The following is a 15117-nucleotide window of genomic DNA, read 5'->3' as shown; positions in this document are numbered from 1 at the left end:
AAATATATGTTTTCCATTTAAAATGTATATTCTGAAATATTTTAAAATTTTATATGTTTTAATGGTGTATTTCATCAGCAAGAGACATTTACTAAATTACAGCTCTGTCCCAAGTTATACAAATTTTCCCAGGAATTTTTTTAAATCATGCATACAGTGCTCAGACTATAACAGAGTTTAGAAATTACTTTTCCTAACTATCCTTTCTTTTTCAAAAACATAGCTCCCTACCCATTTCCCCTGAATTATTTTTGCTTGCCTGTCGGTGAGAGAGTTGCTCCTTGAGACTAAGACGTCCAACTTCTGGAGAAGTCAGTGTTGTCTGGGCTTGCTCCAAAGCAACTTGTAAGTTTCTGAGCTCTGTTTCAAATTTTTTCATATCCTGCAGAGTAAGAGCGATGTGAATGTCGATATATAAGCACTTGAAGTCCAAAGTCATAGGTGGAGAATAGCATCATGTGACCAGGCAGGACCCTATAGGGCCTTCTGGGGCAGACCCCCTCCCCAATACCCTCTGCTTGAGCTCCTCTCTGAAGTACCCAGATAACAGTATCTCATGCACATTTCCTGAGCTGTTTAACGGAGCTGAAAAGCCCCCACCAGATGGCAGATGTTAACTACTTGCTGACCATGAGCTCACAGCCCCAGGCCTCCTGGAGCTTAAGGACTGATGCTGTTAAGCCCTGTGTCACCTCCCTGTTACCTCACCATCAACCAGTCAGAGAACTGTGCACAAGCTGATCACATACCCTGTGACGCCCCTCTCCCTCTCCTGGCCTTTAAAAATGCTTTGCTGAAACCCTGCAGGAAGTTTGGGGTTTTGCGGGGCACGAGCCACCCGTCTCCTTGCATGGCCCAAATCTTTCTCTGCTCCAAACTCCCATGTTTAGGTGTTGTTTGGCGTCACTGTGCATCAGACACACAACCATAACCATCACAGTCAAGAAGGCTCATCAGAGGTAAGCACTCTACGTTTGCTATACAACCACGATTGTTCTTTTAATGATAGACTTTTCCACTTAAATTACTTTTTTTAAAAAGCATTTTTATGTTTTACCTTGGCAGCATCGTGGAGATTCTGCAAATGAATTCTGATCATCTGCCGCAGCTCCTCAGTCTCCCGTCCCAGGTCTGCTACTTGCTGAGACATTTTTTCCGTATGGTACACACTATCGAGGTACTGTAATTTCTCAGTCATCACTTCCAGATTGTTGTAAATCTCTTCAGATTCTTCTAGCATGGTCTAGAGTGAATTATCAATGTTCAGGACATTGACAGGTAGGCAGAGAGGTATGGGTAATCAATACGGTGTGGTGTAAAGACCATCAGACTGGGGAGGGAGTAAGGAGATGTAATTCACATTTTCCATGCACACTGTGTAGGTCGTGTGTCTTACTGTGTTTAACCTTCACAGCCCTGTGCCTGCTCCCCACTTCCTGTTACCCCCTTTTCAAAAAGCAATCAGATTTCAGGAGCTGTAAACAATCTGTTGAGGCCACCTGTGTTGGACCATAAGGCTAGCGCTCCATCTGCCACCCCAAGTGGCTCCCTGGTGAGGGTCAGGACGTGAGTATTTCCAGCAGTGGTGATGCTCTGACGCATTGGGTATCTTCATCAGGTCACTGGCCCCCCTTTTCTCATTCATATTCAAACTACAGAGATGCTTTTCAGGTCTCATATTCTGTATCTAAGACCTAAGCATATATGGATCTAAGAAATGAAAACAAGACAAGAGCATCACAAACACTGGCTTTAAGTGAGACAAAGGGGTAGAAACAACTTGGGATAAAACAAAGCCCTTGCCATTCAAGATAGTATCATCTCTTGGGACTAATAACAACGTAAACAGAATAATAAGCACAAAATATGCATTTTATGAGTGGAGTGAAAGAAGAAAGGGTTAAGGATGCCAGAAACGAGATGTGCTACTACTTGCAGGAGGGTTGAGAGAAGGCTTCCTGGGAGAGTCACATCTGAGCTGAGTCAGAAGAATGTTTGTATTGACAGATGGGGAGGAAAAGGAAAGACATTTTATGCTGAGGGGACAGAATAATAAGCAAAGGCACATCGGTGAGTGAGCACAAAATGTGCAGTTCCTGGGGTGTGTGATGTGTAAAGAGGAGAAATGGGAGATGGGACATTACTCTTAGGCAATAGATTCTTACTTTAAAAAATAAAGTACATCTTTTTTCTCACAATAAATGTCATATACATATATTACATATATATTATATAACATATTATACATTATATATATTATAATGTATATTACAAAGCTTAGAAAATATTGAAAAATAAAGAAGATAAAATAGTCCATAATCCCATATCCCAGAGACAACTTTAAGCAATAACTGCTGTTCAGTTTGGGTATAATTTTAGGTAACTGAGATCATAACATACCTACAATGTTCCTTCTTTTTCACCTGATATTAGAACACATGCATTTTCTCTCTGTGCGTTGTTTTTGGATAAAGTCAGGCAGTTTTCAGGCATGGGAGAACTCCCCAGAACGGTGTGTAACAGGCTGAGTTTTCTCCTGAACGTCTGTGTGAGGTCACCACCAATACCTGACATCTGTCCTCCTGTGTCCCTCAACGCACTCAACCCGCTGAACTGCCCAAGTCAAAACAACCTGGGAACCATCCGTGGCTCCTCCCTCTCTTTCAGCCACACCCAATAGCCTCCAAGTCCAGAGTTCTTGCTGGGTAATACCCCTTGATTTTTGTCCTCTCTCAGCCTCCAAAGAGAGGCCTTGTCATTGTCTACTGGAATACTGAAACCACCTTCTAGTTCTCTTACCTTCATCCATCTGTTTTCCACAGGCTTCTAAGTCATCTTTCTTAAACTGTTAAGTCTGAGCTTGTCACTTGCCTGCAGAATATCTGTCCAAGCCTTAGAGTGACTTCAGGAGAAAGGCCAAGTTCTTAATAGGCTTCCATGATCTGTCTTTGTCTTCTCTCTCTTTCCAGCTCTCTGCAGACCTCCTCGCCAGTGCACCAGCTACAGCACCCCTCACTCCTACTGCCGGGATTTCAACATGCGGTTTTGTCTAAAACTCCTCGACAAGTAGGCTGTGTGTCTTTCAGGATTCAGCTCAGAATCACCTTTTCCTTCCTTAATCTTCTCAAATCCTGGGCAGTCTGGGTTGGGTACCCGCCCATGAGTTCCTTCAGCATCTTGGGCTCTCAATCCCTGCACTTATCACACTGTATTGTAGTTGTCTAGATCTGTCTTTCTATCTCCTTTCTCCCTTTAATTATCAACTCCCTGGGGCAGAGGCAGGGAATATCCTTTGTGTTTCAAATGCCTAACAAAATTCCTAGCTTTGGAAAGCACTCTATAAACGATTATTGAATACATAAATGAATGAGAGCAGGAGCTATTTAAAAAAAAAACAAAAAACAAAACAAAACCAAAAACTACCTTCTTGGTCATTTTAAAGACTACATTATATTTTATGAAATCCAAAAATTTACTCAGAAAACTTATTTGACATTTAAGTTTTCTTTAAAATTCCAGTATAGTCATTAATACTCATATAAAATATTTCCTACGTTTTGGATTACAGAGTAGTAATGTTTTGATGATCATGATACATTTTCCAATTGTTTTTCAAAGAGATTTAACCAAGTTACCAGCAGTGTTTGAGAGCTCTCACTTCTTTAAATATGAGCTTTTAAAAATACTGTTAACTTGATAATTAAAATGCTCTCTCTCTTTTAAATTTGCATTTCTAGATTTCTAATGAATATTTTTTCATTGTTTACAACAATGTCTTGTCTGTTAATGTATAATGCATAACGTCAGGCAGAACAACTCCGTAGTTGTTTCAGAAAGATTTCTTGAGAGGAGTGTGCAGGATTGATTAGAGAAGAAAGATAAAATACAGGGAAACCAATTAGGAGCCTGTTAAAGCATTCCAAGAAGGAGAAAATGAGGCTTTGATCTAGAACCCTGTCAACTGGAATGGAAAAGGGGATGCATTTAAAAGACATGAATATACATAAATCAGAATAAAAGAGAGAAAATCTAAAATACTTGAGGATACTCACGTAACTTAAAGAAAGACCATTTTGTATTCGATTGCAAGATAACTGGCTATTAGATATCTGTATCTAATTCAAGCCTAAATTATAAAGGGATGAAATAATTTCCTGGATGATATGGTTGAGAGAAAACTTCAGAGGAAATGAAGTAATGCGGCCCCCATGTGGTGTGGACTCATTCCCAGCTGACCCCTACTTCCTGCGGGAGGCCAGCCCACTGTGACCAGGCAGAAGGGCTGGAAGGAAGAGGCATGAGATTGAGGCTCTGACTGAGGACCCATGTGCCAGGGACTGTGCTTGATGATGGCACATACGTTAAACCATTTGATCCTCATGATAACTCTGCAGTATGAATATCACTTACATCTCCATCTTATTGATGATAAGACTGAATTCTGAGAGGCAAAGTAGTTTCCTCCAAATTGCACAGCTCTAAATGGCAGAACTTGGTTTCCCCATCAGTCTGAGTCTGGAGGCTATAATCTTTCCACCTGTCCCTACAGCTCTTCCTGGGGAAGAGTTTCCCACCATATCCCTGCATACAATTATTTCAAAGAAGCTTCAAAAAAAAAAAAAAAAAGAGTCCTATCTGGATGATTATTTTTGGTCTTGGGAAATGGAAAGTCTAGGGGAGACAGAGGAGGATATTTATTTGTATATACAGTCTTATGAAATCTCATGGGTAGCTACTTTCTTTCAATCCCCTGGACAAGTTGTTAGGGCTACCTTACCTTTCTTTTTTCCTGGCACCTACAATAATTTTACATCATGGTCCTCTAAATTTTCTGTCAGCCTAGCCAGTTAAATCAAAGCACTCTCTTAGTTACTCTTTGAAAACTATTTTCCCAAAGTTACCTGATGTGAAATGTATTGTTCCCGAAGTTGGCTTGCAGAATTCCATGCAATCTTTCCATGTACTGAGACTTTAGCTTTCTCAATCCACTTCAGAATTGACTCCAGCATTTCACTGTATTCTTCTAAATGGGATGCTGCCTGAAAAATCATTAACATTCAGATAACAAATGTAAACTCTGCTTCGTGAGATAGAAATCAGTCTTCGATCTCTCTTTGGATACAATAATCCTACGAATTGATCATTATGATATCTGTGATATCTAAAGGTATCATGAAAAATTATTTCCTTATTGAACATCTATTAAGGACTTCCCAGTGACTTTAGGATAAAGTCCAAGTTCTTACTATGCTTGAATAATCTTTTAAAAAAAGTCTCCATTCTTATCTCTTATTCCTCTATCTAGCTCTTCTCTCTCCCTCCTTTCCTACTCTACCCTCACTGAGTAAGGAGGTGGTAGGTGGGGATTATAGGTTTCAACATTATAATTTATTGGTTGCAAATCCTGATTTAACTCATCCCTGATTGCAGAAAAAAACATAATCAATTTGCAAAAGTTCAGTCTATGCTCAAAAATTATGATGATGTGTGACCTGAACCAATTAAGTAAAGGTAAACATACATATATATATATATATATTTACTTATTTATAAAAAGTCCATTTATATGAACACCTTTGTCAATCAATTTATAATATGGTTTGATATAAAATAAAGTCAGGTTTACATGTAAATCTTAGGAATACAGGCATGGTATGAAATAAGCTACACTTAAATTACTCTCATCATTGTCCATATTATCTTTTCACTTATTTTTAAAAGCAAAAAATAGAAAATTGAATTTTGGCTTTAGAGAATGTTGATTACCGGCTGGGAAAACTTACCTGGCTGAGCTTAGAGAGCCGGTTATCGGCCTGTCTAATGGCCTGTTGGTGAAGTTCAGTCAGTTTTCCTATCTTCTTGGCCAGTGGTTTACCCAGTTGGCCATTCTGTTCCGAGAATTTTTGTACTGCTTCATCTAGGTCCATTAATTTTAAGTTACAGACATCCAATTCCTTTCCTAGCACCTGGATGGTCATCAAAAGGAAAGAACGTTAGACTATAGATAATAAATTTCTCCAGATTTTCCAGAATCAGAAGGATTATATTTTAAATGATTTTTGTAAAAGCCAAATATATAAGAATAATTCAACTATGATCAGTTCATTTCTGTTTCTTCAGTTGAAAAGGCAGAGCAGGATGTTTTGTAACCCTGGTGTTTATTTCCTACGAGGCTGAGAGAGCTAAAATTTTCCTTCTGTCCCACCCAAAAAGGATTAGTCACTTTACTCATTGGCAAAATGAGAACAGGGATTTAACTTCCAAGAACATCTTTCATTTTGAAATTTATATACTTGTAATCCTAAACCATCATTTAGTCCTTTGACACTACATATGCATGTATATTTATGAATACAGTTTAACTGTGATAATTAATTATACGATATAAGTAGCTCTATATTATTGTATTTACAAAATTTCTTTACTGCCTGCCTTTACTCTCTGGCTTTCATGAAGCCTGCTAATCAAGGAAGCTTTTTTTTTTTTTTTTTCTGTATCTTCAAAATAAACTAATGCACTCAAAATATTTAATTCATTCAATAGCACCCCTTGTATTTCCACTTCTCCTTCCTTACCTTTTGGTCAGTTTTAGCTTGAACTAAATTATCTGTCTTTGCTCTCAGCTTGGTTAGAATAGTTGTGAGATCTTTGGCTATCTTCTGAATTTGCTGGCTGAATTCCTGACTCATGGCCTTGCTCTGTTCAACTTCTTTTATTTTGTCCTGGATCTAAATAATCAATGAAAACAGCAACATCAACCACGGTAAAAACTGGATAATTAATACTAATATATATCTCCATCTTCAGATATTGCCAAGAGGCACTTTAGGTCATCAACACTGCTTTGGCATCAAAGTGCCTCAACAAGCCATCACGCGCAATTACAAGCTCTCATGGCTTTCCTTGCAGCCTTACTTCCCGCCATTTTACGTATTAACTGCACCTCTTTCTGCTGCTATTTCAGCAAAGGAACAAGCAATGCATGTACAGTGATTCACTCATCAGATGTTTACAGGAAGCAGTGCAGATAGCTGAGTTTGAATTCTATCTTCTCCACTTACTGACTTTGTGACCCTAAACATACAAACTCTTCTAAGCCTTTTTCTTCATAAAATGGAAGACGATTCCAGATAATTGGAGGCACACAGATTTGTGTCCGTACACCTTTTCATAAGTAGCTGTTAATGATCTGTTAACTCTTTTTCTAACTTCCAATAACCTCTGTATAACAAAAAAGCACAGAACATGTCCAATGGAAAGGAAAATGAAAAATCACAGTTAATATTTACAAGTTTCTAATGGTTTTGATTTGATATGATAACATTGATATTTTGCTTATAATAAAATGTTGAAGGGAAGATGGTAAAGAAATATTTTCTTTGTATAAATGAAAGGTCTTAAAAAAACCTCTTTAAGTGATGCAGATGTAATGTATGGCATGGTGACTATAGTTAACAATCTTATATTGCATACTTGAAGGTTGCTAAGACAGTACTTGTTAAAAGTTTTCAACACAAGAAAAAATATTTTTATAACTATGTATGGTTTTGAATGCTAACTAGATTTATTGTGCTGATTATTTTGTAATATATAAAAATAGCAAATCAAATCTCCTTAGTAGTGAGGAAATACACCATTAAAAGAGTACTTTTTTTGACTTCATTATTTTGAGTTGAGCGCTAACGTAAATGGAATGCATGTGAATAACTCTATTCTAGGGAAATTTATCCAGAGGGAAAAAACCCTGAAATCTGAACTTCTTTTTTTAAGATCTGAACTCGCCAAGTCATCCTTCCCAGAAGACCTTCCAATGTCTAAGAAGAAAAACCAAATAAGTAATACTGTAAAATATTAGTATTAAAATTAATATTTTAATACTTAAAATAGAAAATAATATTTTGGTTTAGGTCAATAGTATGATGCAGTAGAATTAGACTTTGATGAAAAATTTTAAACACTGCCTCATACACTGGAGAGTCTAAAAGGTACAGCACACTTACATGAATTTTATAGTTTTATAGTTTCTACAATGCAATACTACTTTCCATTTCATGTAATAGTTTAGAATTATCCTCCCTTTATCTTCTGTAGACCAGTTTTAACTAAACTGCTTTAGTGTTAGGCCACCAAGAAGGTCCTAAAACCCATTATGTTTCCATACAAATGCTACTGAAGCTATTTTCCCTACATGAAAGTGTATGTTCTTTACGAGGAGTTAAGATAGAAATATCCCTCTGATTCAGTACTATGAATGGCTATGTAGCAATTTGTTAAATTAAAAAAAAAAAAAAAAGATTTGTTTTAAAATTTATACACATTCCTTTCCTTAGTTATTTGGAAGTTAGAGTTAGACTGATAGGACTTCCTCTAGACACAATACGGGACCCTTTAGCATGCATTTGGGGTAGAAACCTCATTCCTGGTTTTACCTTATTTTTTTAACTCTGATTTTCCCTTTTTTCAAATATCTTCACCTACTACATCTTGCTGAACTGAAACAACAAAAGAAGAGTGCCTGGCAGACTCTGGATACTCAATAAATATTTGTTGAATACATGAACTGTATCTTTGTTCCTTTGAGTAATTTCCTTTTGGAAGCAGATAAATTATCTTTAATGTTTGACAGTATTGTTCACCCCTAATATCTTCTCATATGCTTCTTGCCTATGAATAAGACCTCTAATTTAATATTATTATTTTATACTGATCTTTTTTTTTAAACTCTGTTTCCATGAAGACAGCATTGTGAAAATCACGACCTCTCATACAAGAGTACTGAGCCTATAAAAGAGTGGAAAAGTACTCTTTCTTGACCGCAGGTTTACCTGATCATGGATAGTTCCTAGGTCCAAGGCCACTTCAGCTAGCTGAAGAGAGAGTTCAGAAGGTAATATAGTATATAGACCAAGATACTTATTCTTCTGTTCTTCAGCCATTTTCTCAACGTTCTGTCGGTGATTTGTGGCTTCTGTTAGGAGAATCTGAAGAAAAGATCAACATAAGAAATTTCTGGGAGCCTGATAAGGAAATTAATTTTTATGGGTACAGAGACAAGGCTATGCATTGTTCCTCAAAATATGATTAAGTGTGGAATTAGAGAAACACATTTACAAAAAGCAAAATTTTCTTTAGTCTCAATAAGAAGCATGTCCACTTTATACAGAACAAATTTTGAAAGCCCAATGAAATAATACTAAAAGTCTTTTACAGAAAACATTTCTAAAAATTTTTATTTCAATTATTTCATTGAATATAAACAGATACATTTGATTAAAAGCAGGACAATTTTTTAACATGATGGGTCTAGGGAATGAGTTTTGTACCTTAAGTTCTTCAAGTTGAGCATCTATTTCTATTGTTGGATTCCCCAAATACTCCTTCGTTTCCTGAACCCAAGATTTTACTGAATTGATTTGGGTCTCCACCACTTCTCGCTCCTTCAGCTCCTGCCTTACCATCTTTCCATTCTTCTTCACTTTCTCCTGTATGCTTTAGAAACAATAAAGGGAGAAAGCAGATGTGGACTGAAACGAAAGGAATCCCCCCAATACATGACATCAAATTGTCAAAAACAGACATTAAAAAAGTGAAGCCGCCTATCTTTTTCCAAGTAAAGACACTTCCCCCAAACTGCCAGATAATTTTCAGTAACATTTAAGTTTACTTCAAGTATAACAGAAGAAAATACATCATGTGAAGTGAATGATTTACCCTTGGAAAATTGAGAGCTGACATACTCTCATGCCACTAAACTGCAATACATTTTTTTGTCGAGAGTAACCTGGAGATTGTTTGATTATTTATTTCCTCCTTGAAAATCTACTTATGGTGCAGAATCATCAGCCTTTAAAAGTAATGTGTAACTGGAATATTTGTGACTATTAGAAACTAGTCTTTAAATAAAGACTCAAACTTTGGAAATTTTATGATTAATAATGTGCAACATCCAAATTGTAAGTCTTTATTTGAATTGACATAAATTTGGTTAAAAAAATTTAAATAAGTGGAGTTGGATTATCCTGAACTCATCTACAAGTGACGGGGTGAATGTAGGATATGTATGAGTAATAGTAGTTAATACAGGAGTTAAATTACATAGTGACGTTTCCTCTCTGGCCCCATAAGTGAATCAGGCTGGTTACATATCATTAAGATTAACTTTTGGGACTTCCCTGGTGATGCAATGGTTAAGAATCCACCTGCCAATGCCGGGGACACAGGTTCAAACCCTGGTCCGGGAAGATCCCACATGCCGCGGAAAAACTAAGCCCGTGCGCCACAACTACTGAGCCCATGCGCCACAACAAGAGAAGCACACCGCAACAAAGAGTGGCCCCCCACTCTCCACAACTAGAGAAAACCTGTGTGTAGCAACGAAGACCCAACACAGCCATAAATAAATAAATAAATAAATAAATAAATAAATAAATAAATAAAAGATTAACTTTCTCTAAGTTCATTATCAGTAAATGACTATTATTAACCTGGACTTTGGTATCATCCTTGCTCTAATCTATGTGTCATCCAGTTTAGCCAATGAGTTATCAAGATTTATCGAAACCAAGTACTCAACAGCTCCCAACTGTTTTACCTTTTTTTTTTAAAACATAAATTTATTTATTTATTTATTTATTTTCTTGGCTGCATTTGGGTCTTTGTTGCTGCACGGGCTTTCTCTAGTTGCAGCGAGCGGGGGCTACTCTTCGTTGTGGTGCGCAGGCTTTTCATTGTGGTGGCTTCTCTTGTTGCGGAGCATGGGCTCTAGGCACGCAGGCTTCAGTAGTTGCGGCACGTGGGCTCAGTAGTTGTGGCTCACGGGCTTAGTTGCTCCGTGGCATGTGGGATCTTCCTGGACCAGGGCTCGAACCCGTGTCCCCTGCATTGGCAGGAGGATTCTTAACCACTGCGCCACCAGGGAAGTCCCCAACTGTTTACCTTTTAAGCTTTATGTCTCATGAATCGCCCCATCACCCAAGAGTTCCCTGAGGTGACATGCTTCCTTCCACGCTTTCTTACTTGCTATTCCCCTGTTTGCAGAACTCTCCTTCCACCTCACTGGCTGGCTCAAGCCTGCTTAGTCTTTAGCTTAAATACCCCTTCTGAAGAGAAGCCTTCCTTGACTCCTCTCCTAGATTAGTTGCCTCTGCTTTGATTTCCCTTAGTGCCCCTCCCACGCTCCACCTAAAAGGCATCTTTAGTTGTCTACCTCTGCTGCTTGACTGTAAACTACCTGAAGGCAGAGATTGCATCTGGTTCGTTACTATATTTCTAAATACGACTAGATATGTACTAGATAGCAAGGATGACAGGAACAGAGCCCCACATTTTTAAGGTGGTCTGGGGGGAGCACCCCCAGACTCTTAATACCACATTTGTCCCTTTGGGTCATGGCCAAGTTTAGAAACAGAGAATGAGAGCAGGTGTATAGTTACTTCAGGCACCGGTCCTGCATTGCCGTGATTTCCTGCACAGTGGGTGGCTCTTCTCCAGGGGACGGCGTGGCCCCATCCCGGAGCATGCTCAGTGCTTGCTGCTCCAGCATCCGTAAGCCCGACTGTTGCTGTTCCAGCTCCAGAATGAATGTGTCATGATACTCAAGAAGAATTAAGAGTTCTGCTTTGGAGGCTTTCTCTGCTGAACTTCCAGGTAATTTATCTTGCAGCTTATTAATCATTTCAGTGGCTTTTTTAACCTGATGACAAATGTACATACTGTGAAGTTCAAAGTAAATAAACGGAAAAAAAGAGGGCAATTCCCATAAATGCCAAATTTGACACTAATGCACTGGAGCACGTTAAAGATGATGGTGTCAACTCTAAATCTCAGGAAACTAAAATGTGAACAATCTCCTTAACATGGAAGGAAAGACCACCACTATTATTCTGGGTTTTAAGATTTAATCTCAAAATAACATCAGGGCAGGGACATCCCTGGCAGTCCAATGGTTAAGACTCTGTGCTCCCAATGCAGGGGGCACGGGTTCGATCCCTGGTTAGGGAACTAAGATCCCACATGCTGCATGACGTGGCCAAAAATAAATAAATAAATAAAAATAATAATATAATAATAGGGCAATCAGACATTTCGTAACATACAAAAAGGTGTTTTTAAAAAATTTTCTTTTACTAAACAGATAAAAGAAAAACTCTTTTCAATATTTATGCTAACATGAATATGTGCCTTTGAGTCATAAAGGAAGATGTGGCTTAAAACTTGAACCCTACTTAAAAGGGAAGATATTAAACAGGATTTGGAAAATGAGTTAAATTCCTGCTTATTTCATGGCAAAGACAAAGTGTTTTGCACTTTTTCAGGGCCAGGAAAGAAAGTGTCACTAAGAGCCTCACAAATGGGGCAAAATGGGCTTGTCCTCCTTTCAAAATGTGATTACTTGGTTTATTTCCTATTAAAATAACTGGACCCAGACTTGGGACCAAATTGCACATTGCATATGTATTTTATTTCATATTTTGGTTTTCAAGTCAATGGAAATAGAGATTTTTTTAAAAAGGCTTTTTACTTTCATAAGGCCGATTTGAAAGAAAGGAGCAAAACACCACTTTTCAAAATACATTCTCATCAGCAAGGAAACAATACTTTGAGCCCATCAGTAATGGAGATTACCTTATTGTTAAAGCTCTTCCACTCATCCACTGCATCTTCCAGTATCTTCTCCTGGTCCTGGGCCACAGCGCGGAGCCGTGTCCAGCGCTGCCAGACAGCCGTCATCGACCCGCTTATGGTTGCTTTGCTGGCGCCATTTCCGGTTCTTTCCAGTTCTGAAGCTTTACCCTCTAAGGCCACAATTTTCTCACGAAAAGAGTTAACTACTGACACTAAAGCCTGAGTGGGGAGAGGAACAGAGGTTGAGGGGAGAGATGGTTTTTTTCAAAAGCTCTATGGATTTTGGTAAAGCCTAAAATTATCTGCAAAAGGAAATGTTCCTACATATGTTTATTTTCCTCTGGTAATTCTTACTTTTACATTTAATTTGTAATTGAGTTAGGCTTGGCTTTTTTAAAGAGGTAAGGTGAATACTTATTTATTACAAACAAACATTCACATGCTGCTTGAGATGACATTCTCCCATTTTTAAAAACTAGCAAAAATATAAGTGAATGGAATTTGATATTTAAGTATGTCACATTCTACCTTATATTGCTGTGATATGAGTGAGACTCAAGTTATTAATTTTTGAATTTTAATTGAATTAATCTAAGTTACACCAGAAAGTATTTACTGAAATCTACTGTATCACATCTTATCAGAAGCAAATTGCTCTGAATGTGTCTTTTTAAACTTAGCTATGCATTTCTAACAGGAATCCTGAAAAGGTGACTGCATTAATTAAGTTAAAACTGCTATGAAATGTGGTTAAATGTATCCTTTTTGTGTTTAAAAAGCCCAGGTGGAAATGAAGATTTATTGACTTGTTTCTGGAACTATCATATTGCAAAGACCCATTACAGTTACAATGAAAGAATATTAAAAAAAACAATAAAACTAACCTTGTGTTCTGACAATTTTTCTTCTGCTTCATGACTGGAAGAAGTCTTCAATAAAGAAAACTCAGACAATTTCTTTTCTGCATCATTCATCAATTCAATAACCTCTTCCCTTGCTTTCTGGTAATCCTGCCATTGAGCTGCACATCTTGAAAAAATCCAACACACGTCAATAAGCAACTTAAAATCACACATCTCTATGCAGAGCTCTGATGTCAATATGTCTAGTGATACTTAAAAGACTGAACGATAATGTATATCATTAATATATTCCTATTTTCCATGTGAAAATCCATTTCACTAGAATATAAAGAGCAAAACAACTCCAATACCTCTGCAAGAGATCTAATTGGACGTGTGAATCCTGTATTGTCCCCTGGCTTTTCTCTTCCAGGGAGGCCATTTTCTGTGCTAAGTCCTCTTTTCCAGTTGGCTTGATGAGTGGGTCCAGGTTGGCTACTAGGTCTTGGAGCTCCTCCAGATTGCTGTGGAACTGATCCTCTGTACTAAAAAATTCCATGTGGTTTTTGAGACTTTCCTCTGCACACTCCACATCTAGGCCGTTGCCTGTCAGCTGTAACATTTCGTGAGCCTCGTCAAGCCAGTCATTAGCTGCTTGAAACACTTGATAGTACCTTTGACACTGGCTATACATTTGAGTCAAGGTAGCCTGAAAAACAGCAAATGCAAACATAATCAACTCTCTTTTGCAATGTGTTTGCCAAAAATAATTTATGCTTTCCATTTCTTTTCCAGTCTTCAGTCACATGGATGTATGTGTATAAATGAATTGATAAGCTGGTAAAATTTTTTTGGTACAATCCATTATTATCCTTTACTTTCCCTTCTGTTCTTCTTGTTATAATTTTATTATTGCAGTTAAAATAAACAAACAAGGACACAGATGGAATAGAAATTTATGATGGTTCTGAAATGTCCTCTCTTTAAAGAAAAAATATAATGCTTACTAATATGTGGCAGAATGAATATTCACCAAAGTGAAATAATGCCTCATTTAGGTAGGAGTATAATAATACCAGTAGGAACGTAAACTGGTATAGCCACTATGGAAAACAGCATGGAAGTTCCTCAAGAAATTAACTGCCAATATGACCCAGCAATCTCACTTCTGGGTATTTATCCAAAGAAAACAAAATCATTATCTGGAAGAGATATCTGTACTCTCATGTTCATAGCTGTGTTATTCACAATAGTCAAGGTATGGAGACAACCTAAGTGTCCATCCACAGATGAATAAATTAAAAAATAAATACACACCCTGGAGTATTATTCAGCCTTAAAAAAGAAGGAAATCCTGTCATTTCCAAAAACATGGACAAACCTGGAGGATATTACGCTAAGTGAAATAAGCCAGACAGAAAAAGACAAATATCACATGGTCTCACAAATATCATATGGACTCTAAAAAAAAGAAAAAAAGAAAAAGCTGAAATCATAGAAACTTAGAGTAGAAAACTGGTTGCCAGGGGCTGCAGGGTGAACAAAATAGAGAGGTTGGTAAAATGGTGCAAACTTTTCGGGAATTCCTGGTGGTCCAGGGGTTAAGATTCCACGATCTCACTGCTGAGGGCCCAGGTTCAATCCCTGGTCG

General features: G+C 37.6%; 1 protein-coding gene across 2 annotated transcripts in view; it reads right to left on the bottom strand.

Moving 5' to 3' along the window:
* The window catches only part of SYNE1 (spectrin repeat containing nuclear envelope protein 1), a 361050-nt gene that overhangs the window by 175486 nt on the left and 170447 nt on the right, over positions 1-15117 (bottom strand). For both annotated transcript variants that reach the window (XM_068550708.1, XM_068550709.1), the window contains 11 exons: positions 13838-14175; positions 13509-13653; positions 12625-12843; positions 11433-11692; positions 9324-9489; positions 8826-8981; positions 6576-6728; positions 5784-5966; positions 4902-5039; positions 1058-1243; positions 260-382 (listed from right to left, as the gene is read on the bottom strand). In XM_068550708.1, the coding sequence (XP_068406809.1) occupies positions 260-382; positions 1058-1243; positions 4902-5039; positions 5784-5966; positions 6576-6728; positions 8826-8981; positions 9324-9489; positions 11433-11692; positions 12625-12843; positions 13509-13653; positions 13838-14175 (2067 nt within the window). The remainder of the gene's footprint in view (positions 1-259; positions 383-1057; positions 1244-4901; positions 5040-5783; positions 5967-6575; positions 6729-8825; positions 8982-9323; positions 9490-11432; positions 11693-12624; positions 12844-13508; positions 13654-13837; positions 14176-15117) is intronic.

This window comes from Eschrichtius robustus, chromosome 9, assembly GCF_028021215.1.
Source record: "Eschrichtius robustus isolate mEscRob2 chromosome 9, mEscRob2.pri, whole genome shotgun sequence".
NCBI classification, from domain to species: domain Eukaryota; kingdom Metazoa; phylum Chordata; class Mammalia; order Artiodactyla; family Eschrichtiidae; genus Eschrichtius; species Eschrichtius robustus.
This window is presented reverse-complemented; position numbering and strand designations above follow the sequence as displayed.